This window comes from Primulina eburnea, chromosome 12 (assembly GCF_022965805.1).
Source record: "Primulina eburnea isolate SZY01 chromosome 12, ASM2296580v1, whole genome shotgun sequence".
Classification (NCBI taxonomy): Eukaryota; Viridiplantae; Streptophyta; class Magnoliopsida; order Lamiales; family Gesneriaceae; genus Primulina; species Primulina eburnea.
This window is the reverse complement of record NC_133112.1, coordinates 15742686-15770023: the sequence shown is the minus strand read 5'-3', so window position 1 is coordinate 15770023 and position 27338 is coordinate 15742686. Positions and strand designations below refer to the sequence as shown.

At 39.1% G+C, this 27338-nt stretch overlaps 1 protein-coding gene across 1 annotated transcript; it reads right to left on the bottom strand.

The window, feature by feature from the left end:
* Window positions 1-22665: 22665 nt before the first annotated feature.
* LOC140806691 (uncharacterized) lies at window positions 22666-24243 on the bottom strand. The gene has a single exon (XM_073163237.1). It carries the CDS (start codon window positions 24241-24243, stop codon window positions 22666-22668), a length of 1578 nt encoding a protein of 525 aa, XP_073019338.1.
* Between the last annotated feature and the right edge of the window lie 3095 nt (window positions 24244-27338).

The window sequence follows — 27338 nt, the reverse complement described above, 5'->3', positions numbered from 1 at the left end:
ACATTTCATTTATTAAATTATTAAATTATTTATTTAATTTTAAAATGATTTTTAACGATGCATGATTTATGATTTGCATTATTTTAAATTATTACATGTTTACGTGATGCACGTTAAAATGTTTTCTGGAGTTTCATGTTTCAGGCGATTAATCGACGCGGGTTCGAGGAAAAGAGACCGGCGACGATTTTGGTAATTTTTAAAATTTGACATTTTACTTTAAGTTGGGTTTGGGGCATTTTAAAAGGTTTATTTAACTTTTAGCATTTTAAAAGCCTAATTTAATTATTAGGTTATTTATGACTTTAAAGTTTTTAAAGATTTGTCATTTGTACATTTTATTTTAAATTAAGAAATGTTATTTAAAGTTAGAGGAATGTTAGTATTTTAATTAGTTGTTAATTATCAATTAAACACATAATTTTTACTCCCTAATTACCTAAACTCACGCACACACACCACTAACACGCACCTATACGCCTATGCGTACACACATACAATTCATTCCATTTCCTTTCATTTCTTTGAGAGAAAAGTTTAGGGTTCTTAAGGTTATCAGCAACTGCCCCCTTTCCCTTCATTTTCCAGCAAGTTTTCGTCACTTTTCTTCAAGAAAATCGTGCCACGTTTGTCCCGGATCAACCCTCGCATCTTTCCCGCTTCAGTGTCGTCGTTTTGGCAATGTTAAATATCAAAAGGAATGTTTAATCTTTTGTTTCTGCATCGATCTTGTTACATTATATTTTCTTATGTTTATTATGTGTAAAAATCCATGTATGTTGTAAAATTCTTGAGCAAAAATTTGTTGGATCGGTTTTGAACGATCCGAGATCTGAAAATTCAAAACTTGCTGTCATTTTAAATACTGTAACTTTTTGGTCGATGTTCTGGAAAACTTTAAACATATAAAACGTATAACTTTTCGATACCTTCGATTTGGCAGTAAATTCAAAATATTTGGATAATAAATGACTGAGTTATGATCGTTTTTGTGGGACTGCTCAAACTGCGTTTTTCTGAAAATGATTTCTTGATGTGTTCTTGAAGTTTTATTGTTGCAGGCTATGTTGTGGATCGACGGGTGATGTAAGAATTTTCTATTATATACAGCAGTGATGGCTGATGTGTTTAAGTATATCGCGAATGATGTTGGGATGACTGTTGGTGTTTCGTTTCTTGCCGTTAGGCACTTGGTTGAATTCGAAGTCGTAGGAATTGATTTGGTGTCAAATTTCGTGCTCATGAGTTGTATTGCGTTGTAGGTTGAACTTCGTCGTTTTTGGGGCGTTTGTATAAGTTTAGTCATTGTCATATCACCCGAGGACGAGTCTCGATGTGTTGGTTCACGGGTTGTATGATCGAGTTAGGAGAATTAAGTCAAAAGTGAAGTGAATTTTCGTTGGTTCGCAATAACAGTAGGTACATGGACCCATAGCCGGACCCTGGCATGGGGTCCGTGCACTTTGCCCTTCAAAATGTGAATTTCTAGCACCTACACGGATCCTTACATGGGGTCCGTGTCCTTTTTTAAAAAAAATATATTTTTTTATGGATTGTTTTGGGGTTTGATGTTATGATTTTTTATGATGATTAAACGAGGTCAAGTCCCAAGAGATTTAGAACGTTTTGTCATTTTTGGGTGTGAGCATGACTATACATCTAAGTTATGCAAGATAGGTATTCGAACTCATGTTAGTATGTGTAGCAGTGACCCCAAGCGAGATCCAACGAATCCCTCAACGTCAAGTAAGTATGTTCGACGTGCAAAGAAAATATTTTATGTTTTTGAGGTATGCTAAATGTATTCTGACCAAATTATGAACGGGTTTGGAAGTCGGTGAACGTGGCCGATGACCTCTTCACCCCGATAAAGCATGACCGGGTTTAGATCAGGATTTGAAAGCAGTAAAGCATGACCAGGGACCAATCCACCCGGTAAAGCGTGACCGGGGATCTCATGTATGTGGCAGTGGATTTTCCCTATCAGCCCAGTATTGTGGTTTAGTCTGATTAGGCACATTAATGTATGAGTCACTTGCTTTGAAACATATCTCTACGCAAAATCATGTTATGTATGCTCAAGTATGTATGATGCAAGTATGTCTATGAAAAGTCTTATGATGATGGCACGTCTACGTTCAAGTTTCAAGTATGTTTATGCTAATACGTTCAAGTTTCAAGTATATAAACTTTACTTTAAAGATGCATTGTTTTATTATGTAGTACTTGTTATCTTCAGTTTATACATGTTGAGTCTTTAGACTCACTAGACTTGATCGATGTAGGTGATGATGACTTTGAGGAGACGAGGGGTGGGGACCAATGAGCTTGCTTGGACTGCACATGAGGCTAAACCCGAGGATCGCCCATGTTTTATGAATACTTTTATGCATGTTGTTTCAAATACTCTGATTTTCATGAAGTGGTTTATGATGTTTAAACGATTATTACTTTTAGCAAACTTGGTTGTAGTTGTTTTATTGCAAATGTTTTTAGACGAGCAAGTTATTTTAAAGCAAATTTGAAAATGTTTTAGTTTGTATTTAAGAAAATTTTAATTTTTCTGAAAATTTTAAAATAGTTAAAAGTACGGTACGTTACATTTGGTATCAGAGCAGCGTTCTTGTAAAGGGTTGTGCCTACTGTCAGTTGCGAGAAGCTCACAAAGTATCACCTCAACTCTGTAAGTTTTAAAGTTTTAAATTATTTCATGTAGTAAGCATCAAGTCATGATTTCAGCATGTGCATATTTAAATTCAAATTACTTGCACCTTATGTTATGATAATTTTATTCATGCATGTTGGGTTTACGTGTTGGGTAAATAATGGAACAGTATGCCTCCCAGATGTAGGATTGTGCGTGAAGCAGGCGATGAGAATAGGGAAGCCCATGATGGGGAGAGGGTCATGAAAGGGATCGTTTTAGGTGACCGAAATGCACAACGGAAGCAAAAATTTTCGGTTTTCACACATAAAATTCGGCCACCTTGTGTACTAGGTGCAGCATATACAAAATCTCAACTTTGTCATACATAGGGTGTTGAGAAAATCGTTACCTATCAACCTCTTGAGGTTGATGATGGCTCCAACTAAAGTGTAAACACTTTAGCTCTTGAAAGGATGAATTGATCTACAAGCTTCCTCCTTTCCTTTGAACACTCCTTGTCCAAAAATCAAGCCCGCCACTAACTTGGAAGATCCCCTCATATTTTGCACTAGAAAAATATGAGGTTTTTTCAAGGAGAAGTGCAAGAATTCCTTAACAAAAATTGAAGAAAAATGGAGAGAAAAAGGTTAGAATATTTCGGCCAACACATGTGTTGAATGAGGGAGGATGAGTTGTCTAGGTTGTGGGAAAAGTTTAAACACCTTTTTGCATGCCATGCAATTTTTTAATCAAAAATTAATCCACAACTCTTCACCTCTCAAGCATGCAAAACTTAGTGGGCTTGTAACAATTACAAAGGACCCATAGACTTTTTAATTGTCTCAAACATATTTGAGCCCAATTAGACTTTACTTGATTTTACTCAAGCCCACTAGTTAAATAATTATTTTCAATTGGGCTCTACATGGCCCTATGTTATTTAATTAATTCAACACTTGAATTAATTTAATTATTTGGACTCTACTAGCCTCACTATTGTTTAATTAATTCCACACTTGAATTAATTTAATTTAGTCCATAATAATGTTTATGAAAATCACAATTTTCAAATACATTATTCACTTGGCATACTTTTAATTTAGGAACACATTCATAAATTAAAAGTTACATTTCTCTCATAGAAGTCATAATTCTATTTTTCCTTAAACTTATAAACTCATTTATAAGCCCTTCTACACATTGAACTATTTTAACTTCTCAACGGATCTAGAAAGCAAGTACTTGTGTGGCCCTCAATGGTTCATTGATACAACTAGCCGTGGGTTCACATCTCCATGTGATTTGGACTAAACATGTCTTTATATAAGCATACCCCAATTGCTCCATTCTTAATTATCAACTCCTTGATAACAAGAACGTCAGAACTCAAGTCTGATAGTACCCAACCAATCATGTTAAACGCCTAGCAGCATCGCTTACATGATTCCCTAGGTATCAAATGATAGTGTCTGCAAGAAACATTCAATTATGGTTAGCGTACAGTACGGTCCCTTCAACTCATATATCCCGATCGATTCGACAACCATTGGTTTATCGAGAGTTGTCAATGAATCGAAACTATGTGTCATGTCATAGTTGCATCGATGATGTAATCTATGAAACCCCTTTCATAATTACCACCATAATCTGATCAGAGATTTCAACCTACATACACATGAGAACACATAGGATATCCATACCCGAAGGTAAGCGGTGAATCCCCGACTACAATGCATCGACTCCTATATGTTTTGACAAAACACCCAACCTTGTCACCTGATGACCCCTTGAGAGTCAGTAAACAAGTTAAAGTGTAATGCTAGTACATAGAGTCTCAATGTTGTCCCGGGTCATAAGGACAAATTGTGTACAACCATAAACTAGGACGTTTCCACTCGATAAGTGAGAACCACTTGGAAAGTCCTTTATGGAGGGTTGTTCAGTGAACTCTACCAGGAGCACCTATCTGCATGCTCGGACATCACAATGTCCCCTACCAATGAAACATGGTACTCACATCGCAGATACTAGTCTCAAACTCGAGCGGCCTATATCCTTCTTAGCGGTGGCTGAATCAACTAGGAACTGTTTAGAATATACAGTATTTCAAATATGAGTTTCATGATACTCATCATATGAGCATCTCATATTCTTTCTACTATTTGTATATTCAAGGGCTTTATCTATGCAACTAGGATGGGTATACAGATAAAGATGTGCCCAAATAATAATTTCAAATATTATTAAAATAAAGATTGCTTATACATAGAGTTTCATTGTGAACACTCGGCCAACACTTGGCTCGACGTGCACCAACTCTAACAATCTCTCACTTGCACTAGATCCAACTACCCATGTGCTTTAAACCCATCAATTCGCGATGCATCTCGAATAATGGTCCTGGTAAAGGCTTAGCTAGTGGATCAGCAACATTATCTGCGGAGCCGACTATGTCAATCGAGACTTCTCCTCTTTCCACAATCTCTCAGAGGATGTGGTACTTTTTCAATACGTGTTTGGATTTCTGATGAGACCTTGGCTCCTTTGCTTGAGCTATAGCTCTCGTGTTTTCACAAAACATCGGGACAGGAGCAACTCCATTAGGAATGACGCACAACTCTTGGACAAAATTCCTTATCCAAACAGCCTCCTTTGCTGCATCTGATGCAGCAATGTATTCGGCCTCTGTGCTGGAATCCGCAGTATTGTCTTGCTTGGAACTCTTCCAAGAGACAGCAGCACCATTGAGCATGAATACAAACCCAGAGGTTGACTTCGAGTCATTGATATCGCTTTGGAAGCTAGAGTCGGTATAGCCTTCCAATTTCAGTTCTCTACCCCATAGACCAAGAACAATTTATTGGTCCTTCTCAACTACTTGAGGATGTCTTTCACAGCTTTCCAGTGTGGAAGACCAGGGTTCGATTGATATCTACTCACTACATTTAGTGCGAAAGCCACGTCAATACGTGTAGATATCATCCCATATATGATGCTACCAATCGCAGATGCATAAGGAATGCTTGTTATCGCCGCTATCTCTGCATCAGCCTTGGGAGACATAGACTTGGATAGGGACACGCCATGACACATTGGTAGATGTCCTCTCTTCGACTCATCCATCGAGAACCGCTTCACGATGGGATCAATGTATGTGGACTGGGTGAGACCAAGCAATCTTTTTGATCTATCTCTATAGATCTGTATTCCAATACAAAAGATGCTTCAACCAAGTCCTAAATGGAGAACTTACTCGCTAATCATATCTTAGTTGATTGCAACATTCCTACATCATTCCCAATGAGTAGAATGTCATCAACATACAAAACTAGGAATGTCACAGAACTCACACTGACCTTCTTATACACACAGGGTTCCTCAGGATTCTTGGCAAAGCCAAACTCTTTGATTGTACTGTGAATATGATGTTTGAACTCCTAGATGTCTGTTTTAGACCATAAACAGATCTCTGAATTTTGCATACCATATGCTCGCTTCTGACAGATGTAAACCCTTCAGGTTGGGACATGTAAATCTCTTCCTTAATATCCACATTAAGAAAGGTTGTCTTGACATCCATCTGCCATATCTCATAGTCATACCATGCAGCAATGGCTAGCAATATCCTTATGGACTTGAACATTGCAACTGGAGAAAAGGTTTCCTCAAAGTCAACTCCTTGTCTTTGAGTATATCCTTTTGCCACCAATCGCGCCTTGAAGGTCAATACTTCCCATCCGCCCCAAGTGTCCTCTTGTAAATCCATTTACACCCTATGGGAACAATTCCCTCAGGTGGATCCACGAGATTCCACACTTGGTTTGAATGCATGGAATTCATCTCAGATTCCATCGCTTCAAGCCACTTGGATGAATCGGCATCAGATAACGCTTCCTTGAAGGTCCTTGGATCACATCCATGGTTAGGCTCATCATGGCCCTCTTCAAGAAGCAGACCATACCTCATAGGTGGTCTCGAGACTCTCTCGGATCTTCTAGGAGCTTGTATCTCCTCTCTTGGCTCTTCGGGTGTGGGTTCTATAATTGTGGGTGTCTCTCCAACCTCTTCGAGTTTTATCACCTCCCCTTTTCTATCCAATAGAAATTCATTTTCCAAAAAGGTTGCATTCCTAGAAACAAACACCTTTGTTTCTTGGGGATGATAGAAGTAGTATCCAACCGAATTCTTTGGTTATCCCACAAAGTAACATAAAATAGATCGACTATCCAATTTATCTCCCACTACCTGCTTCACATAAGCAGCGCACCCCCATATTCTAAGATAAGAATATTTGGGAGGCTTACTTATCCATATCTCATATAGTGTCAGCCTTTGAATGGACATTTAGTGGAATATCTTTCAATTTTAAGTTGTAGAGATCGTTTTCAAGTTCTCCAGTACCAATTAAACATTCATTCTTGTAAATTTTGCAAACACCTTTGCTAAATAAACAAGAATATCCATCTTTATTAACATAGAAATGGAAACAATGTTTTTCATCAAATCCGGTACAAACAAAACATCTCTTAAAATTAACTTAAAATCATTGTTCAAAAGCAAGTAAACATCTCCAATAGCTTTGGCAGCAACTCTTGCTCCATTGCCCATCCTCAAGAAGGTCACACCTTCCCTAAGTTTCCTACTTCTTCCTATCTCCTATAAATCATTACAGAGATCTGAGCCACAACCGGTATCTAATACCCTAGAAGTAGAATTAATTAAAATGTTTACTTCAGTGTAGAACATACCATTTCCAAAACCATTCTGGGCAAGATATTCTCTGGAGTTACGCCTCCAATGTCCAGGCTTCTTGCAGTGATGACAAACATCACTAGTCTTGTCAGCCTTAACTTATGTGGCTGCCACGATGGGATTCGGAGATTGCCTCAACAAGGGCACGTTCTTCTTCGGACGTTGGAAAGAACTCTTTTTTCCCTTCCTGTGTGGATCAATATTCGTACCAGATGAAGAACCCACATAAAGAACCAGCTTCTCTTTCTTGATAGTGGACTCAAAGGTCACAAGCATGCTCACCAACTCCTCAAGATTCGGCTCTAACTTGTTCATGTTGAAATTCACCACAAAAGGATCAAATGAGCTAGGCAACGATAAGAGCAACACGTCGGTGGTAAAATCCGAAGGCAAGAACAGATCCATGCTAACGAGCTTGTCCACGAGCCCAATCAACTTCAGGCCATGCTCATGGACCGAGGCCCCATCTAGAATGCGCAAAGTGATCAGCTCCTTGACGGTAGCATGCCTAAGAGGCCGTGTTTGCTCACCAAAGAGCTCCTTGAGATGCAAATGAATGTCAGCAGCACTCTTTGCATCCTCAAAATGCCTCAGCAGCTCATCATTCATAGAAGCCTGCATATAACACCTGGCTTTCAAGTCATGGTCACACCATTCCTTGTAAGTCTGCAATTCCTCAGGAGTGCAGTCAGTCGGAGCCTCAACAGAGGGCGACTCAGTAAGTGTATAAGCTATCCTTTCCGAATTCAAGATGATTTTCAGGTTTCTTAGCCAAGTGAGGTAATTAGGTCCAGTTAATAAGTGTTTTTCGAGTATTGTGGATAGAGGATTGCGAATCGAAGACATTGTCACTTTGTACGGAAAAGTAAGAACAGAAAAATGTTGATGACTATTTTAAAATATTTGGTAAGATATGAAGTTTGGACTTTTACTTCATAAATATTTGCTCCCACTGTTTTGACATCTTTCACAACCCTCTATTGAAAACGGGAAACTCCTTTCCTCAACAGGTACGTAAGGTCGAATTAGCGAATTATGATCCCGAATAATATCAGCCAATCACAATTCCTAAAAGGTAGTTTCCAATTGCATCACAATGCAACCCTCTACGTAAACTTTTGTCTCACGTTTGATTAGGACCCAATAATATGACGTCGTTCATCTTCACGTGTCAAGCCTTACCCATCGATGTTGAACCTTATTGGACGGTCGCCATGAGTTCCCCCAATAATATGAGCCGAAATCATGGGAGTTCCACGTTGTTCACATCACCGTGTCAATGGATGTCACAGCTTTCCGGCACCCAGGGCCCCCCAATAATATGAGCCGAGCCCCGAGTACGGGTAGCGTTCATCATGCACCCATTGTCGATGGAAGACATGGAAATTATAAACAAATTTATAATTCCCCTTTTCGGGCTTGATATTAATTTTGAATCTCATTCAAAATGAGGGTTTTTAATTTTGAAAGGTCTCATCATTAATTTTATTTAAAAGCTCGCCATGTTTGATCGTATGTTTGTCGGATTCATGCAACTTTGTTATTATCATAATAATAACGCACATACTCATTATTTATAACATATCATGCATATATTATAAACAGTAAACAAAACAAGGATGATCAATCGCCCCAATACTAATGGCCCGTGTGAGCTAAACACGGGCCTAGGTCCAATCCTAGGGTAATGCATTGGATGCAAATGCAACTATTACATTAGCTTCCAATATTTACATGTATTCGATCTTCATAATCATCATGACCACCATCTTCCATTCTTGATCATCCACTATACTAATATTTACAAGTAAATATCCATGGCAAATAGGGATACATCTCATGTGGTGGGAACGGGCCATAAACCAAGCCCACTTTTTAAATTGATAATTATTACAATCATTCAACACAAGATATCCTAGCATACACCTAGCAAATTGGGCATGTGCTTTTGATCATCCTTCATGCATAATATCACATATCATACACCATCAATTAATTATCACAATAATTAATTGATCCAATATTATATATCTTTAACCAATCTCTAACCGCCACGATTATAAACTAAATTAACAAAGTATACAAACACCTTTGTCTACTTTCCAATTAATTAATTTATAACCGAATTTCTTGAAAATCACAATTTACTATAAATAATTAAAGTCCAACTTCAATTATTTATTTTATGAGAAAAATTTGCAACTTTTGTAATTTTAAACTTAAGGGCTCAAAAACTCATTTTTCACCAAAAACATTTTGGCCCATTTAAAATTCACAAATATGTTAGCCATCCAATGGCCCAACAACTCAAGGCCCATGACACTTTGATAATCCAAAACACTTTTGGAAACCCTAGTCGTCGCCGTCGCCGGAGATCCGTCGCCGGATTCCGGCAACAATTTTTTTTAATTTTTAAAGGGGGGATTCTGGCAGCCCCTCGGGCTGCCCTAGCTGCCCGAAACCGAAAAATCCCTCTCATTGCCTTGATTTTTGTTTCAAATTTTCATCTCAATCGGTTAGAAATCGCCCTCAATATAATATTATGTATATGCTACATAAAAACTAGTACTCTTAGCTCATGATACCACTTGAAATGGATCGTTTTAGGTGACCGAAATGCACAACGGAAACAAAAATTTTCGGTTTTCACACATAAAATTCGGCCACCTTGTGTACTAGGTGTAGCATATACAAAATCGCAACTTTGTCATACATAGGGTGTTGAGAAAATCGTTACCTATCAACCTCTTGAGGTTGATGATGGCTCCAACTAAAGTGTAAACACTTTAGCTCTTGAAAGGATGAATTGATCTACAAGCTTCCTCCTTTCCTTTGAACACTCCTTGTCCGAAAATCAAGCCCACCACTAACTAGGAAGATCCCCTCATATTTTGCACTAGAAAAATATGAGGATTTTTCAAGGAGAAGTGCAAGAATTCCTCAACAAAAATTGAAGAAAAATGGAGAGAAAAGGGTTAGAATATTTCGGCCAACACATGTGTTGAATGAGGGAGGATGAGTTGTCTAAGTTGTGGGAAAAGTTGAAACACCTTTTTGCATGCCATGCAATTTTTTAATCAAAAGTTAGTCCACAACTCTTCACCTCCCAAGCATGCAAAACCTAGTGGGCTTGTAACAATTACAAAGGGCCCATGGACTTTTTAATTGTCTCAAACATATTTGAGCCCAATTAGACTTTACTTGATTTTACTCAAGCCCACTAGTTAAGTAATTATTTTCAATTGGGCTCTACCAGGCCCTATGTTATTTAATTAATTCAACACTTGAATTAATTTAATAATTTGGACTCTACTAGGCCCACTATTGTTTAATTAATTCAACACTTGAATTAATTTAATTTAGTCCATAATAATGTTTATGAAAATCACAATTTTCAAATACATTATTCACTTGGCCTACTTTTAATTTAGGAACACATTCATAAATTAAAAGTTACATTTCTCTCATAGAAGTCATACTTCTATTTTTCCTTAAACTTATAAACTCATTTATAAGCCGTTCAACACATAGAACTATTTTAACTTCTCAACGGGATCTAGAAAGCTAGTACTTGTGTGGCCCTCAATGGTTCATTGATACAACTAGCCGTGTGTTCACATCTCCATGTGATTCGGACTAAACATGTCCTTATATGAGCATACCTCAATTGTTCCATTTTTACTTATCAACTCATTGATAACAAGAACGTCAGAACTCAAGTCTGATAGTACCCAACCAAACATGTTAAACGCCTAGCAGCATCGCTTACATGATTCCCTAGGTATCAAATGATAGTGTCTGCAAGAAACATTCAATTATGGTTAGCGTACAGTACGGTCCCTTCAACTCTTATATCCCGATCGATTCGACAACCATTGGTTTATCGAGAGTTGTCAGTGAATCGATACTATGTGTCATGTCGTAGTTGCATCGATGATGTAATATATGAAACCCCTTTCATAATTACCACCATGCTCTGATCAGAGATTTCAACCTACATACAAATGAGAACACATAGGATATCCATACCCGAAGGTAAGCGGTGAATCCCCGACTACAATGCATCGACTCCTATATGTTTTGACAAAACACCCAACCTTGTCACCTGATGACCCCTTGAGAGTCAGTAAACAAGTCAAAGTGTAATGCTAGCACATAGAGTCTCAATGTTGTCCCGGGTCATAAGGACTAATGGTGTACAACCATAAACTAGGACGTTTCCACTCGATAAGTGAGAACCACTTGGAAAGTCCTTTATGGAGGGTTGTTCAGTGAACTCTACCAGGAGCACCTATCTGCATGCTCGGACATCACAATGTCCCCTACCAATGAAACATGGTACTCACATCGCAGATACTAGTCTCAAACTCGAGCGGCCTATATCCTTCTTAGCGGCGGCTGAATCAACTAGGAACTGTTTAGAATATATAGTATTCCAAATATGAGTTTTATGATACTCATCATATGAGCATCTCATATTCTTTCTACTATTTGTATATTCAAGGGCTTTATCTATGCAACTAGCATGGGTATACAGATAAAGATGTTGCAAAATAATAATTTCAAATATTACTAAAATAAAGATTGCTTATACTTAGAGTTTCATTGTGAACACTCGGCCAACACTTGGCTCGACGTGCACCTACTCTAACGGGTCACTCCTCCTCGTCCACCCCCAAATATGCAGGCTCAGATGCTTACAGGGATGACCCAGTTCTTCACACAGTTTTCAGGGAACAAGACTGCAGTAAACACAAGGGCGAGGCCCAAAACAGAGGCAGTCTATGAGAGGTTTAAGAGGATGGATCCGAAGGAGTTCTCGGAGACTACTGACCCGATGATAGCGGAAGGATGGATTAAGTCCATCGAGGTAATCTTTCTGTTTATGGTGTGCATTATCCAGATAGAGTTAGATGTGCCACCTTCTTGTTGACTGGAGACGCCAGGCTTTGGTGGGAAGAGCGTCAGTGTCAGTGAACTTACAAACACTGACGTGGAACATGTTCAAGGAAGTTCTCTACTCCAAGTACTTCATGGAAGAAGTACGCTCCCGCCTGACCAGGGAGTTCATGTCACTACGATAGGGAGACAGCAGCGTGGCAGACTTCGTCAGGAACTTTGAGACGGGGTGTCACTTTGTGCCCCTGATTGCAAATGATACCCGGGAGAAGCTGAGGCATTTTATGGATGGGTTGCGGCCGATCTTGCGCCGTGATGTTCGAGTTGCTGTTCCTACGACTTATGTAGTTGTCGTGTCAAGAGCTTTGGCGGCAGAGCAGGACCAGAGGTACATTGAGGTCGATAGGCAAGGCAAGAGGCCCTATGAGGCACTTGCTGCGACCTCAGTTTAAGAGGCCTTTCCCAGGACAGCAGGGGAAGTGACCATTTCAGGGACCACAGAAAGGCAAGGGCCCTATTCCTCAACAGAAGGCTTCTCAGAGACCCGGTGAGTACACAGTGTGCCCGAAGTACAACCGCCAGCATCCGGTACTGTGTTTATTTGGATCGGGCAAGCAGAGGAGGCGAACCAGACACGACCCTATTGACTTATACCTAATTTAATTCAGCACCGCATTATTCTTGTTATGCATGTTTCAATTTTATTTGGGATTATTAGTGTGCTAGTTAATATTTTAGTGACTTGGGATATAAATTTCTACTATGCTTGAGGTTAAGATTAGAATTTTTGGATATAAGTTTGTTTGTTGTGATAACTTCTCTCAGGAAATATTTTTATAAAGAGGGTAGCCACAAAGGCCTTGATAGATTCAGGGACCACTCACTCTTTTATTTTGGAGACGTTTTGCTAATCATCTGGACATCCAGTCTATTGGACTCGACGTGAGCTATTCAGTGACAGTCTGTAAGGCTTGGGATTATTAGTCTTCACTGAGCCGATATTCGAAGATATGACTATGCATGACATCTCATGTCATTGAAATTAGGACAGAACAGATGGCGCACATGCGCGAAGAAATGCATGCATGTGCGCGACAATTCCAGTAGCATCGGCGCACATGCGCGAGATGAGGTACGCATATGCGCGATACGTCCAGAAACATTGGCGCACATGCGTGAGATAAGGCGCGCATCTGCGCGACACCTCCAGAGACTTTGGCGCACATGCGCGAGATGAGTCGCGCATATGCGTGAAGTGTTGATGCCGAGACAATATGTCTCGCGCATATGCGCGAGTTGAGGACGCGCACATGCGCGAGAAATCCAGCATGCACACTAAGTTGACACATGGCTTGGACACTATATGTTTGATGAGTATACACTAACTTCTAAGCCAACTGATACAGTTGAGCTAGCTGATAGATTTACAGATATAAGCTTGGACGATGATGATGAAGAAGATATCCATCTTAATCAAAACAACCTCCAATCACCTGAACCTGACATATTGGATCAATCAGCTGAATTGGAAGCAAATCTTGACAATCAGTTAGCGGAGCACACAAATGAGAATCAGTTGCCAACTGAATTAGCTCCAACTGAAACTGAAGACATTCAGTCACCTACTGAGGGAATTGCTAATACAGAAGAAACAAATGCTGAACTTAGATGGAAGAAATCACATCCTCCAGAATTGGTGATAGGTAATCCATCTGATCCGGTAAAAACAAGAAATCAAATGCTTAACTTATTTATCCATTCAGCTTTTGTATCTCAACTGGAGCCAAAGAAAACTGAAGAAGCTCTTGTTGATCCGAACTTGATAAATGCAATGCAAGAAGAGCTAAATCAGTTTATCCATAACAATGTCTGGAACTTAGTTCCAAGACCACTCTCAAAAACTGTGATAGGTACAAAGTGGGTGTACAGGAACAAGCTAAACGAAGATGGATCAGTTGTGCGCAATAAAGCAATGTTGGTAGCACAAGGATATAGGTAGGAAGAAGGAATTGATTACGATGAGACATATGCACCAGTTGCAAGGCTGGAGGCAATCAGAATATTCCTTGCCTATGACTCATTCAAAAACTTCAAAGTTTATCAAATGGACGTAAAGAGTGCATTTCTGAACGGCCAGTTGCAGGAAGAAGTCTACGTTGAACAACCTCCAGGTTTTGTCAATCATCACCTTCCTGATCATGTCTATCATTTGAACAAAGCCTTATACGGTCTTAAACAAGCTCCAAGAGCTTGGTACGAAACCCTTTCAAAATTTCTAACTGATCATGACTTTTCTATTGGATCAGTTGATAAGAAATTGTTCAAATTTTCCAAGAATGATCATATTCTACTTGTTCAAATTTATGTTGATGATATTATCTTTGGGTCAACTAACCCCAAATTATGCGAGAAATTTTCCAAGTTAATGCAGGAGAAATTCGAGATGAGTATGATGGGTGAACTGATATTTTTCCTTGATCTACAAGTGAAACAACTGGATTCAGGAACTTTTATCAGTCAAACCAAATACACTAAGGAATTGCTGAAGAAATTTGGCATGGAATCATGTTCAGCTGTAAGCACCCCTATGAGCTCATCAGCTAAATTAGACACTGATCAAGGGGGAATATCAGTTGAGACGACGCTTTACAGAGGTTTAAGAGGTTCACTATTGTACCTAACTGCTAGTCGTCCTGATATTGTGTTTGTTGTATGTATGTGTGCAAGATTTCAAGCTAATCCTAAACAATCACATTTCTCTGCTGCCAAACGTATCTTGAAATATCTTAAAGGCACGCAAAATGTTGGATTATGGTACTCTAAAGACTCATCTTTCAATTTAGTTGGCTATTCAGATGCAGACTATGCAGGATGTAAGCTTGATCGAAAAAGCACAAGTGGATCATGTCAGTTTCTAGGAGACAGACTGATTTCTTGGTTCAGTAAAAAGCAAACATCCATAGCAACTTCCACAACTGAAGCAGAATATCTTGCTGCTGGAAGCTGCTGTGCCCAACTGCTCTGGATTCAGCAACAACTGAAAGATTATGGTGTTGATGCAAAGGAATCGCCAATATTCTGTGACAACACAAGCACCATTGCTATTACGTATAATCCAGTTCTTCACTCCAGGACTAAGCACATAGATTTCAGACATCACTTCATCAGAGATCATGCTTTAAAGAAGAACATCAGATTGGAATACGTATCAACTGAACAGCAAGCGCCTGACATCTTCACCAAACCTCTGGCTGAGACTAAGTTTTCTCATTTTCGCAATATACTTGGATTAATTGATTTGTCTTAATTAATTGTTATTGCTTACGATTCTTATGTCAGCTGTATTGTTGTTCTACTGATTATTTAAAATCATTGAGTGCAGAAACAAAGAAAAACGAAGCTTCATCAAAATAATCATTTTATTTATCCATATAAGTTGGAGACGACTACATTTTCATAAGTTTCCTCTACACTAGATATCCACATTTTCATCCAAACAGCTAGAGCTGAGGAAGAGGTCTTGCAGAAGCTGTGAGTAGAGGCAATGCTATTAAGAGTTTCCAGCTCCTTGCGAAGCATCAGCTGATAGAGATGGCCCTCCTTGAAGACATCCACCTCTGCAGAAATATTTAAGTGCTTTCGCACCTCTCTCAACTGGGCCTTTCGCCTGAAGGTGGTCACCCTCTCAGTGTTGTACAAGAGCTCTAGCTCCTGTAACTCTTCCCAGTAGGGAAGACTGGCATAGAACACTTCGTCTTCTATAGCAGATTTTCGGGATTCAAGAGAAAAGGGAGAGACGATTGAACTACTTGCTCCTTCCATTTTTTTTAATATTGTCTGCTGATACTTATGACAAACCTCTCAACTCTTATTTATAGGCCAAGTCGAGGAAAATGAAATGACATTTCCTTAAGTGACGATTACTCTACCAAGCCTCAGGATTTTCTTAATTAATTTGGCTTATTTTATGGTTACTTTCTTTAATGCATCTATTTAGGGGGAATGGTGGTTTAAGAGGTTAACTGAGAAGACAGTTGTTAGTGAATTCTCAACTGAAAGGACTCAGTTTTACTAACTGATCGTTCAGTTGAATATTCCACTAATCTTCTCATATAAGTTAACTAATTAAATCTATTTTATTCAAAATCAATGACGTGACTGTCTGCTAAACTCATGATGTATTTCAGTTTATGACGTGGACTCATTTTTAACCGCTCAAATTGTACACACGCTTATGGAACACGTACACACTCTTTTTTTTTTAAATCTCTACGGACTGACACGTGTCCAGAATTTGAATATTCACGTACATATGTACCATTACCCACTTCATTTCAGTTTCACCTTATATTTATCCACAAACTTTTGAGAGCAAGAACTATTCTATTCTTCAATTTCGTTTCAGGAACTCATTAACTTATCGATGGCAACTCAAATTCCCGCTTTTATGCTGAACGCTATGGCCATCAATTTTGGATCCATCTTATCCTTCGGCGATACTGAAGTCAAGAAGGTGTTTCAGAAACTTGAAGCTGCTGGACTCAGAACATTTTTGGGACAATCCTCACAAGACATCTATCCCAAAGAACTTCAGGATTTCTAATCCACCGGCATGGTTGATTCTGAGGGTAACATTAATTCTACTGTCAATGGTCAATTGCTGATCATCTCTGAAGACTCTCTTGGGCAATTATTTTCGTTACCTTCTGATGGTTTGGCACAACTTTCGGATGTTAAAGCATCTGATATTGAAGAAATGCAAACCCTTCTCTCTGCTGATGGATGGAAGATTAAGGTTTCCGATCCCAAGAAGGAACTGAAGCATCAAATTCAGTTGGTTGCTGATGTAGTTGCTAAAGGGCTTTTGGAAAAAGTTGGATCATTTGCTGCCCTCACCTTGGAGAAGTTTCAAGCCATTTCTGTTATTATGGTTGATCGCAAGCTCAACTGGAAGCGCCTTATCTTTAACACCCTGAAGAATATGTTTCTGTATTCAAAACAGTCCAAAGGTTTTGCTGTTCAAATCAGTTATCTGTTGAAAATAAAGGGATTTGTGGCTGATGATTCTGAAAGGTCATCGAAATTTAAGGTGTTCAATGCAAAGAACACGATGCCAATCAAAACCAAAATGGACTTAACTCCTGCTCAGTTAGTGCAAATCAAACAGGACATTGAGACTCAGTTAGCAGCTCCTAAATCAGTTAAGAAGGCCAAAACATTGGCTCAACTGAAGGTCGCCAAAAGAAAATTAGTGTTGAGTGCCTCTGAGTCAGAGAAGACTCCATCCCCCCAGATTGCGAAGAAACCAAGAACTCAAAGGGTTAAAACAACTTCTGAGATATCCATTCCTATTGATGCAATGATTTCTAGAACTTAACAGCAGCCTATAGAAGCAGTTCCTCTGCAGGTCATCCCACAAGAAGTTTCAACTGGTACCAAAAAGGAGTCAGTTAGGATCAAAACTCCTCTGATTCAAATCTCTCGTCCTTCTGGTGTGGCACCTGCTAGACCTAAAGGCATAAAATTTGTAGAGCAGGTGGAATCTACTCGAACAGGATTGGAAATTCCTCACATCATGAGTACTGATAAAGGGAAAGGGAAGTTGATTGAAGAGCCCAGACCCTCCAACCAAATTCAGACTCAAATTGACCTTGTATGGGCAAAGGTTAACAGTTTTGCTGCTTCAAAAATTAAGTCCTATGATGCTTGGACAGCCTATCAAACTGAAGTCTTTGCCAAGCAATTGAAGAAGAAGTCCGAACTGAGCAAATTCGTCAAACTGGAGGCCTTTGTGCTCGGGACTGTCAAAGCTGCCTCAATTGCTCAAGCTATGGAGAGGAAAAGTTATCTATTTGATCAGACAAGAGCGAAGAAGTTAGCTCAAATCATTGCCAAACTGAAGACCAACTATTTACCTACAAGTCCTACTGCCTACGCTGATCAAGCTGTAATTACTCATCTAGACACTGATCTTCTAGGACTACTATCTCAAATCGAGTTTTGGGAATTGAATCAAGAATTGGTTCTCCATCAAGGAGACTCAGATGATGACGACGAGGACATATTTGAAGAAGCACTCTCTGACAAAACAGAACCATCATCAGCTTTAGTTCTTGTTCCAACTGAAGAGCCAGCTCATGATAAGCCTCTTTCACCTCCTGTTGAACAACAACTGTATACTGAAGCTGAGCTTTACTTCGCACACATTGATGAAGTTATTCAGGCCGTTGTGGAAGAATCCCAGATTAGTGCACCCATTTCTGACAAAGCTGATCACTCTGTTGATCAAATCAATCCAGAAGTCATTTTTTCTGCAGAAGAACATGTTCAGCCAGATCCATCTACTGATCAGGTTATCCCAACTGATGTGCCAGTTGATTCAATCGTTCACCCTTTAGAGGCACCAGTTTCAGTTGTGTCACCATCTGCTGAACCAAATCCTCCTTCACCAGCTCGGGATCAAGGAGAAATTACTGCTGCTGATACTTCAGTTCGAGATGCTGCTGAAACAATCTCAACTGATCAAGCCTTGATAATTTCTGAACTTACTACAAGTGAATCAAACACTTCTCGACAGTCTCAACCTCCATCTTCATCAGATTTTGATCTCATTTTTGAAGAAGTTCAACATATGCAAGACAGTATGAGTCAAATGATTACTGCCATCTCCAAGATTCAAAACACTCAATTATCGCATACTCTTAAGTTGGACGATAATCAGGAATCGTTAAAAACTCTGAAGGATATAAAATCTGTTGTTACCGCTCTTTCATTCGGCCTCAACGATATTCAGAAAAATAGAGGAATTATTTCAAGCCTGACTGCCACTCAAAACTCTATAAACCGACGGGTCGACAGTATGGAGTCACTTATATCAAGAAAAGTCGAACTGCTACAAATCACTATGACTACTGCTATCGATAACATTTCCACCTCTGTCAAGCTCCTTTCTACTGACGTTGGGAAGCTATCCCTCAAGATGGAGCAGTTTGACAAAAAGGGGGAAGAGATCAAGGAGATCTTAGAACAGCAGAAGAAACAATATGAGCAGTATCTATTGTATTTATTTTGAAGAAATGTGAATTTAGTTGATTCAGTTATTTTATCTACTTTGAATTAAATCAAGTATCTTTCATCATAGTTTTGTTAAACACCATAAAGGGGGAAATTGTTGGAAACGAAATTCCGGCGTTTGACAAAAGATTTACCAACTGAATTTGACTAACTGATCAACGTAACTGAACACGTCACCAGTCAACTGATCGCTACAACTGAAGTCTATTCCATCGTCAACTATTCTTTACCAGCTGATCTCTCAGCTGTACACGTCATCAGTTGAAGGCGACAACCGACAAATAGTACAGCTATCTGCAACTGGTAGTGGCTCGCCGCATTTCAGAATGAACAGTGTACGATTGTCAGAATATTTTGACGTGGCAATCAACGGTTAGAATATTCAAATATCTTTAATGTTACCGTTGAGAGGGAAGCCTATAAATAGTCGAAGACAGCAGCTGAAGAAAAACCCGACTCTCAGTTATCTTATCTTACTTGCTGTTACGCTGCAAAAATATCCAATTACATTCAGAAATCAAGCTCACGCTTATCAGTTATATCAGTAGTATTCTAGACTACGCTCTTGAGCTTATATAGCACTTTGTAATCAATTGATAAATTCTATAAGTTGCTAAGATCAGTTACGATCTGTAAAAGCGTTGTATACTAAGAGTTTCAGTATTGGCAAAGTGATAAGTCCAAACTGAAGTGGGTCAGTACACCTTTTTGTATTTGATCAAAGTCTTTTAGTGAATATCCTATCTGCGTGATAGAAGGGGTGACGTAGGAGTTATTCAAGTCTCCGAACATCCAGAAACAAATTGTGGTGTTATTACTTTCAGTTATCATTTTCAGTTAGATACTCTATCTTTCAGTCAGTTAGTTTTCCGCAACTGTTTGTTCAGTTTAACTGATTGTTGTTGACCGAAAGGATATTTTAGATTCAGTTTGTAATACAACTAAAATCAGTTTGTCGAAGAATAATTTTAATCGAGCAGTTTTTATTCAACCCCCCCTTCTAAACACTTTTCACCCGTTTCATCGATCCTTTCATAGCACTTCCGAGAAGATGGCTGAACTCCACGAACATCTCCCACCCGGGTTCCTACGGGGAACTTTTGTTGGATCCCGGTTTTTTACACGCCCAAACGCAGCGGAAGTTTTAAAAATTTTATTTATTTTGACAATCAAAATATGTTTGGACGCTCGTATGATTTTATCATAATCAAACATACATAGGATGTTAGAAAATTATACCTTTTGTGAATAAATCACGTGGCTCCAACTAATCCGGTATAAACGGATTAGCTCTTGTTGAATCCCTACGAACTTTCTTCAAGAGACTCCTTTCTTTCCTTCTAATTAGGTCCACGACTGGATGATTTGTTCCTCTTCCAAATAGCACTAGAATATTTGGAAGAACTTTTACGTTGAGATCAAATATTTGTGAGAGGAATCAAAATTCTTCTCTTGAAAAAGCCAAAACAATTTTGGAGGATTTTCAAGAAACTCTCGTGAATCACTTTTGAAGAATGGAGGCTAGGGTTTTCAAAAATAATGAATGAATTAAATTAAACTCTAAGCCTAATACACATATATATAAGCTTAGGGCCCATTAACTTAATTAAATACTTAATGGGCTTAATCAATTAATTATTCTAGTCCAACTAGTTTAATTAATTAATTAATCTTTTAAAGTCAAATTAAGAACCTTAATAATATGTATGTTGGTCTTGTACTCCTACAAGCTCATTATACATATACCCATTACATTTAATTTAATTCCTTTATAAATTCAACATTTGAATTTAATATTTAAATTATAAATTCAACTCCTTGAATTTATCACCTCCAAAATTTAATATTTAATAAACTCAACTTTTGAGCTTAATAAATTAAATCCTCAAAATTTTATAAATTCAACTCCTTGAATTTATTCTCTCCAAATTTCATAATTTCAACTTCTTGAATTTACTATATCATAAATTCAACTCCTTGAATTTATTTTCTCAAAATTTAATTATCATAAATTCAACTCCTTGAATTTACTATATCATAATATAAATTCAACTCCTTGAATTTATTCTCTCAACGGGAACAAACGATCCAGTGCTTGTGTGACCTTCAATGGTTCATGGATACAGCTAGCCGTGGGTTCACAACTCTTTGTGATTCAGGACATAATCCTTTATTCGGGCTTACCCTAGTTAGCCCCATTCTTTTCATCAACACCTTGATCAAGAATGTCAGAACTCATTTCTGATAGCACCCATCGGATCATGGTAAGAGCGTCTAGTAGCATCGCCCCATGATCCCCTAGGTATCACTGATAGTGCCTGCAAGAACCAGTAGATTATGATTAACGTACAGTACGGCCCCTTCATCTCATATATCCCGATCGAATCTGCAACCATTGGTTCATCGAGGGTTGCATATTAATTCGATAACTATGTGATAACTATAATAGTGGCATCGCGTGTACTATTGGAGAACTCCTTCTCCAACATACATCTCATACTCTGGCCAGAGATTCCATGCACTATTATTTCATTAGATCACATAGGATATCCACACCCATAGGTGAGCAGTGAATCCCCGACTACAATGCACTGGCTCCTATATGTGTCGCAACTATACCCAACCTCGCCACCTGATGACTCTCCTGGAGCCGGTAAACGAGTCAAAGCACAGCCCTAGCATATAGAGCCTCAGTGTTGTCCCGGGTCGTAAGGACTAATGATGTACAATCATAACCACGAACTTATCCTCTCGATGAATGATAACCACTTGGAAAGTCCGAGGGAGGGTTGTTCGGTATAATCATCATATGACTACCCATCTGTATGTTTGGACATCTCTATGCCCTTATCAAGAAACGCAGTACACAACATCACAGATGCTAGTCTCGAGCTCAAGCGACCTTTATCCATGTTTTAGGCGGCTGAATCGACTAGGAACGAATTTAGAATATGCAGTGTTTACAAATGAGTTTCAACATCGAATTACGATTCATTTGTATTAAAGCATAATCAAGGACTTTATCTATGCTGCTTGCATGGGTATATAGATAAAGTATAACGAAACCATTAAAAAATAAATTATATTAAAATAAAGATTGTTTATTACACTTGAGTCAATAAATTCCCTAGCCAACCGTTGGCTAGCAGGGCATCTACTCTAACAACTTTATCTTTTGATGGTAGGTGGACGCCACGGCTCTCAGCTCGTTCATGGCCGGTCTCCCCAGAATGATATTGTATGATGATGGGGAGTCCACCACGGTGAATGAGGTCATCACCGTATTTTTGAAATCATGGGAAACCTAGGGTTAATGGCAAAACCGAAAAGGCCGTTTCCACAGCCTTCAAATGATAGCCCTGCAAATCCATCTGCATAAAGGCGTCTTTAAAAATTACATTCACAGAGCTGCCCGAGTCCACAAAGACTCGGAGAATATCATAATTTTCCACTTGGGCTTGGATCACGAGGGCATCGTTGTGGGGCAAATTCACCCCTCTCAAATCTTCGGGGCCAAAACTGATGACCGCCTCATTCCTTCTTGCTCCTTCCACCTCCAAACACTCCCTCCTACTTCTCGACTTCCTCGCCCGGTTGGAGTCTCCATCAGTGGAGCCTCCGGATATCATTTTGATCAACCTCGTAGCAGGGGGCGAGTTCTTCTTTCTCTCGAGCTCAGGCTCCCTTCTTCTAGCGGGCTCAATCCTCGGGAAATTCCTCAGACTTCCTCCTCGGGCGATGAATCCTGGTGGCCGAGACGTCCAAGGTGGTATTCTCGGCCTCTGATTACTGCTGCTGGGTCCCGGGATGGAAGGCGAGACATAATTCCCTTTCAGTGCCTTCCAGTTTTCAGTGTTATGGTGGCAAACTTTATGAAAAGAGCAAAATCCACTCTTCTCTGGTCGGGATAACTGATGATCCGGAGCCAAGTCTCTGCTGCACTCCTGCACTTCCCTCTCCCGAGCAATTTTTAGAGGCACGTGATGAGAAAAGTGCCCTGTATTGCCTCTCTTCTGTCCCCTCTCCTCGGGTTTAGACAACTGGTCTCCTCTTTCCTTTCTTATGGCTTCCCTCTTCTGTTTCTGGGCCTCCTCCATATTGATATATTTTTCTGCCCGGGACAACAGATCCTCAAAATCCCCGGGCACCTTTTTGGTCAGTGACTTGAAGAATTCACCCTCTCTCAAACCCTGGGTGAATTCAGTAGTTTTTGTTTCGGTGGCACAAGTGGGGACGTCTAGGGCCACTCTGTTGAACCTTCTTATATAGGCCCTTAAATTCTCCTCTGGGCTCTGCTTGACCTCAAAAAGACTGAAAGCAGTCTTTTTGTACTTCTTGCTGCTGCTGAAATGGTGTAACAACAACTTCTGGAAGTCTCCAAAGGAACTGATACTTTGGGAAGTCAAGCCCTCGAACCACCTCTGAGCTGAATCCATCAGTGTTGTTAGGAACACCTTGCATTTGATTCTATCAGTGTAACAGTGCAACATGGCCATATTTTCAAACCGGGCCAGGTGTTCCTCCGGGTCTGCATTGCCATCATAGTCTTTCACCTTCGCATATTTGAAATTTCCAGGAAGAGGCTCCCGTACTATGATATCAGTAAACGGGCATCCTTTCGGGACTGCCCGGGCAACGCTCCGCCTTTCCAACTGTCCTTCCAGGACCTTCATCTTCTGCCTTAATTCCAACAATTCTTCTGCCACGGTAGGAGATTTGGACCCGGCGCTGTATTCCTCGTCTTCTCCTGCCCTCTCATTCTCCCTCTTCTCCTGCTCCTGCTCCTGCTCCTGCTCCTGTTCATGTCCTTGTCCATCACCCTGTTTATCACCGGATGGGGTAACAGGATGAGAGACCTCCTTCCTGGCCATAGCTAGCACGACGGCCTAGGCCATCATTTTCTTTAATTCTTAAGGGGTCAAGGTAATGAGGTTTGGTTCAATGTTATTAGCATCAGCTTGTCTTGAAGTTTGTCCCCCATCACCCTGGGCGTGAGAATTACCCTGGTTAGTTCTTCTCGTACGAACCATATCTACTTCTCGAACTCAGTATTTCCCACAGACGGCGCCAATTATGTAATCTCGTTGAAATGATTGAACCGGGTACTGGGCTCCAACGGACTAAATCAATAATTTATAGTGTTTGGGAATTTGAGTGAAGATAATGGCTTAGATCAACACCCGCAAACAAGAGAGTAACTCGTGAATGGGCGCCGGAGGGATGTCCGGCGTGGCCACTCCGATGCTTAAGTCAGCAGGCTTTTTTAGATGAACACAAGCAATATTTGAGGGAAAATATATAAATGCTTTTAGTTCAAAGATTTCAGGATCATTAAATGAGGATCATACCTGCTATTTATAGTGGAAGAACGGGTAGTTACCTCGGCTTTCGTGCCCTCTACTAAGTCGGTTTACAATACTAGCTTCTGATGACTTCTCGGACACTCCAAACCAAAGTTGCTCTGACAGATTAGACTACATGTATGCACTACACTCGAGTGGGGTTCGTTTCTCGACGTGGTGCAATTCTCGAGGTTGCCCTAGGGGTAATTGGTTACCGGAAGGAAGAGTGCCCGGGAGGAAGAGTGCCCGGGAAGTTGGCTTCAATAACCCAGGTCACGCCCGACCTGGACTTTTACAAGGGTATCACAAGCCTTGAAAGGTTGTCATGGTCACGTCCTAGGCATGCCAAGGGAAGTTTAGAACCATGGTTACAAGCCTTGGACCAACCATGATTCGAACAATCACCTTAGACAACCAACAATCCAAAAACCGAGACTTAAAATGGCAACTATGGAAGAGTTGCTGTCAAGTCCCTTTCCTGCGTGCATGGGCTGAAACCAATGGACCAACATGACCCTAACACACTCTAGTACATGCCTAATTGAAGCTTGGAATTCTTGGAACCGAGACAACCTCCTGAATCACAAAAACACTCAATCCGTGAGGTGCACAGAAATCGGCCGAGAAGGCCTTCACCAAAACTTTCGCATGGTTACTGTCAAAAATCGTGTTGCTCCTTAAATCATTAACATGTGATGTTTTAAAATACTTATAGGACTTTATTGAAGAGCAAAGAACAATATAAACGTGCCTGAAATTTTTGTTTTGAAGAAAACAAACACTATGACGAACACGGCGCGGCGGAGACGGAGTTTCTTTTTCTTTTCTCTCTAAGTCCCTAGTTGCTACTCACGATTTTTGCTGCTAGTTTTCTGATATTTTCGAATGGGAGGAGGGTAGGAGATGCTAAGGAAACGAAGGGGAATGTTACTAATTAAATGGGGTGTTTGAATGGCAAACAATTTCTTTCTATCCTTGATTCTTTGGGAGATAAGGAATTATGTGTGATATTATTGGATTGAGAGAGATTCGATAGGTGAGTTGTCAGAGATTTGCTAGCAAAAATGAAGGTAAAAATATTGCTTAAATTTTGTATTTTAAATCCTTAAAGTTTTAAATACCCATTATTATTTTAGTGAATTAATAAATTAAATTAGGATAAAGATTTATTGCATGGCATGGCTTGGTCTAACAATTTATTATTAAAAATGTTAGGTTTAACTTTCTTGAATAAATTAGACCTAAATAAATTTATTCCAATTGGCTACACATATTAATTTAGTCTATTAACTAAATATTGGACATGAGAGAATTAATTAATAACTAAAGTCTAATTAATTAAATAAAATCTTAAAACATTCTCTATCATCAAAATAAATTATTCCTTTCTTAAATTAAATTTAAGGATATTTTCTTATTATTAAATTTTATCTCAATTCTCCAACTCCAGTCTGGCCTCGCGTATTTAACCGAAAAGATAAAAACTAAACCTCTGCGTTTTAAAATAAATGATCAAATTTTAAAATGACTTAAACACTCCATAAATATATAAATAAAAAAATTATTTTTAATTTAAATAATAGTAATTATGCATGGCTTATACGCAATCTGATTTACCGGGTTCTACATCAATTGTGCTTAGATATATGAACAAAACTTTATTCTCCTCATAAAGTTTAGCCAATTCTATTTGTTCTCGAATTTCTAGTTTTTTTAGTACATTTTGCAATGCTAATAGTTTAAGATCATAGTTTTGTTGCATATCGGTAGATCCCTTTTTCAATACATTGATAAGCTCGCGATGTCCTTCCTTCATTGTATAAAATAATTCCGAAACATTTTCTTCGCTTTTTTTCTTTAATTTGGATTTTTTTCACTCCAAGAATTCGTTGAGTTGGAGTTCCACCTGCGTTTTCATCACTGTATAAATTAATTGAAAATGAAGTTACTGCAGGAGAACCTGATATTGGAGATTCTGGTTCTTGAGTATCCGACTGTGATGAATCCAAATTTGTGACATGTTTTTTGGATACTGCCATCGGTGCACTATCGTTGGCTGAAAATTTCTCCATATCTTTCATTATAGGCCAACATGATCAAACTTGAATCCTTTAGTGAAATTTTTATCTTGCATCATTAAATCATTTGCCATGTTCAACTGCACAGAAATATGTTACTCGTATAAAAAATAGACTTAGAGTATTCATGTAAATATAATGATAAATATTTACAATATCTTCTTCAGATGCGCCACTCGGCTTCAGCTTTTCAATTATACTAATACATCCACATAATTTTCTAATAGCGCGGAAGATAACTTGCATGCGACATTAATGCAATAATATGATATTGCGTACTTGCATGTTATTCGATTCGCCAGCATGGAAAGCTTCTTCAATCCGACTCCAAAATCATTCTTTGAATTGGTTATATCAATGATAGGATTTTGCGAAACGTCGAGATAAACCTGACACATGAATTTATCTTCTTCAATAGCGTAATTAGTTGTTCGGAAAGTGGAGTCCATTGAATTTCTTTGAAAAATGAGATTTTTTGGTTGTAGATTGAAATGTTTATGATTTACTCAACCAAAAAGAAGTTTATTATAGTGAGAAGGTGACCTA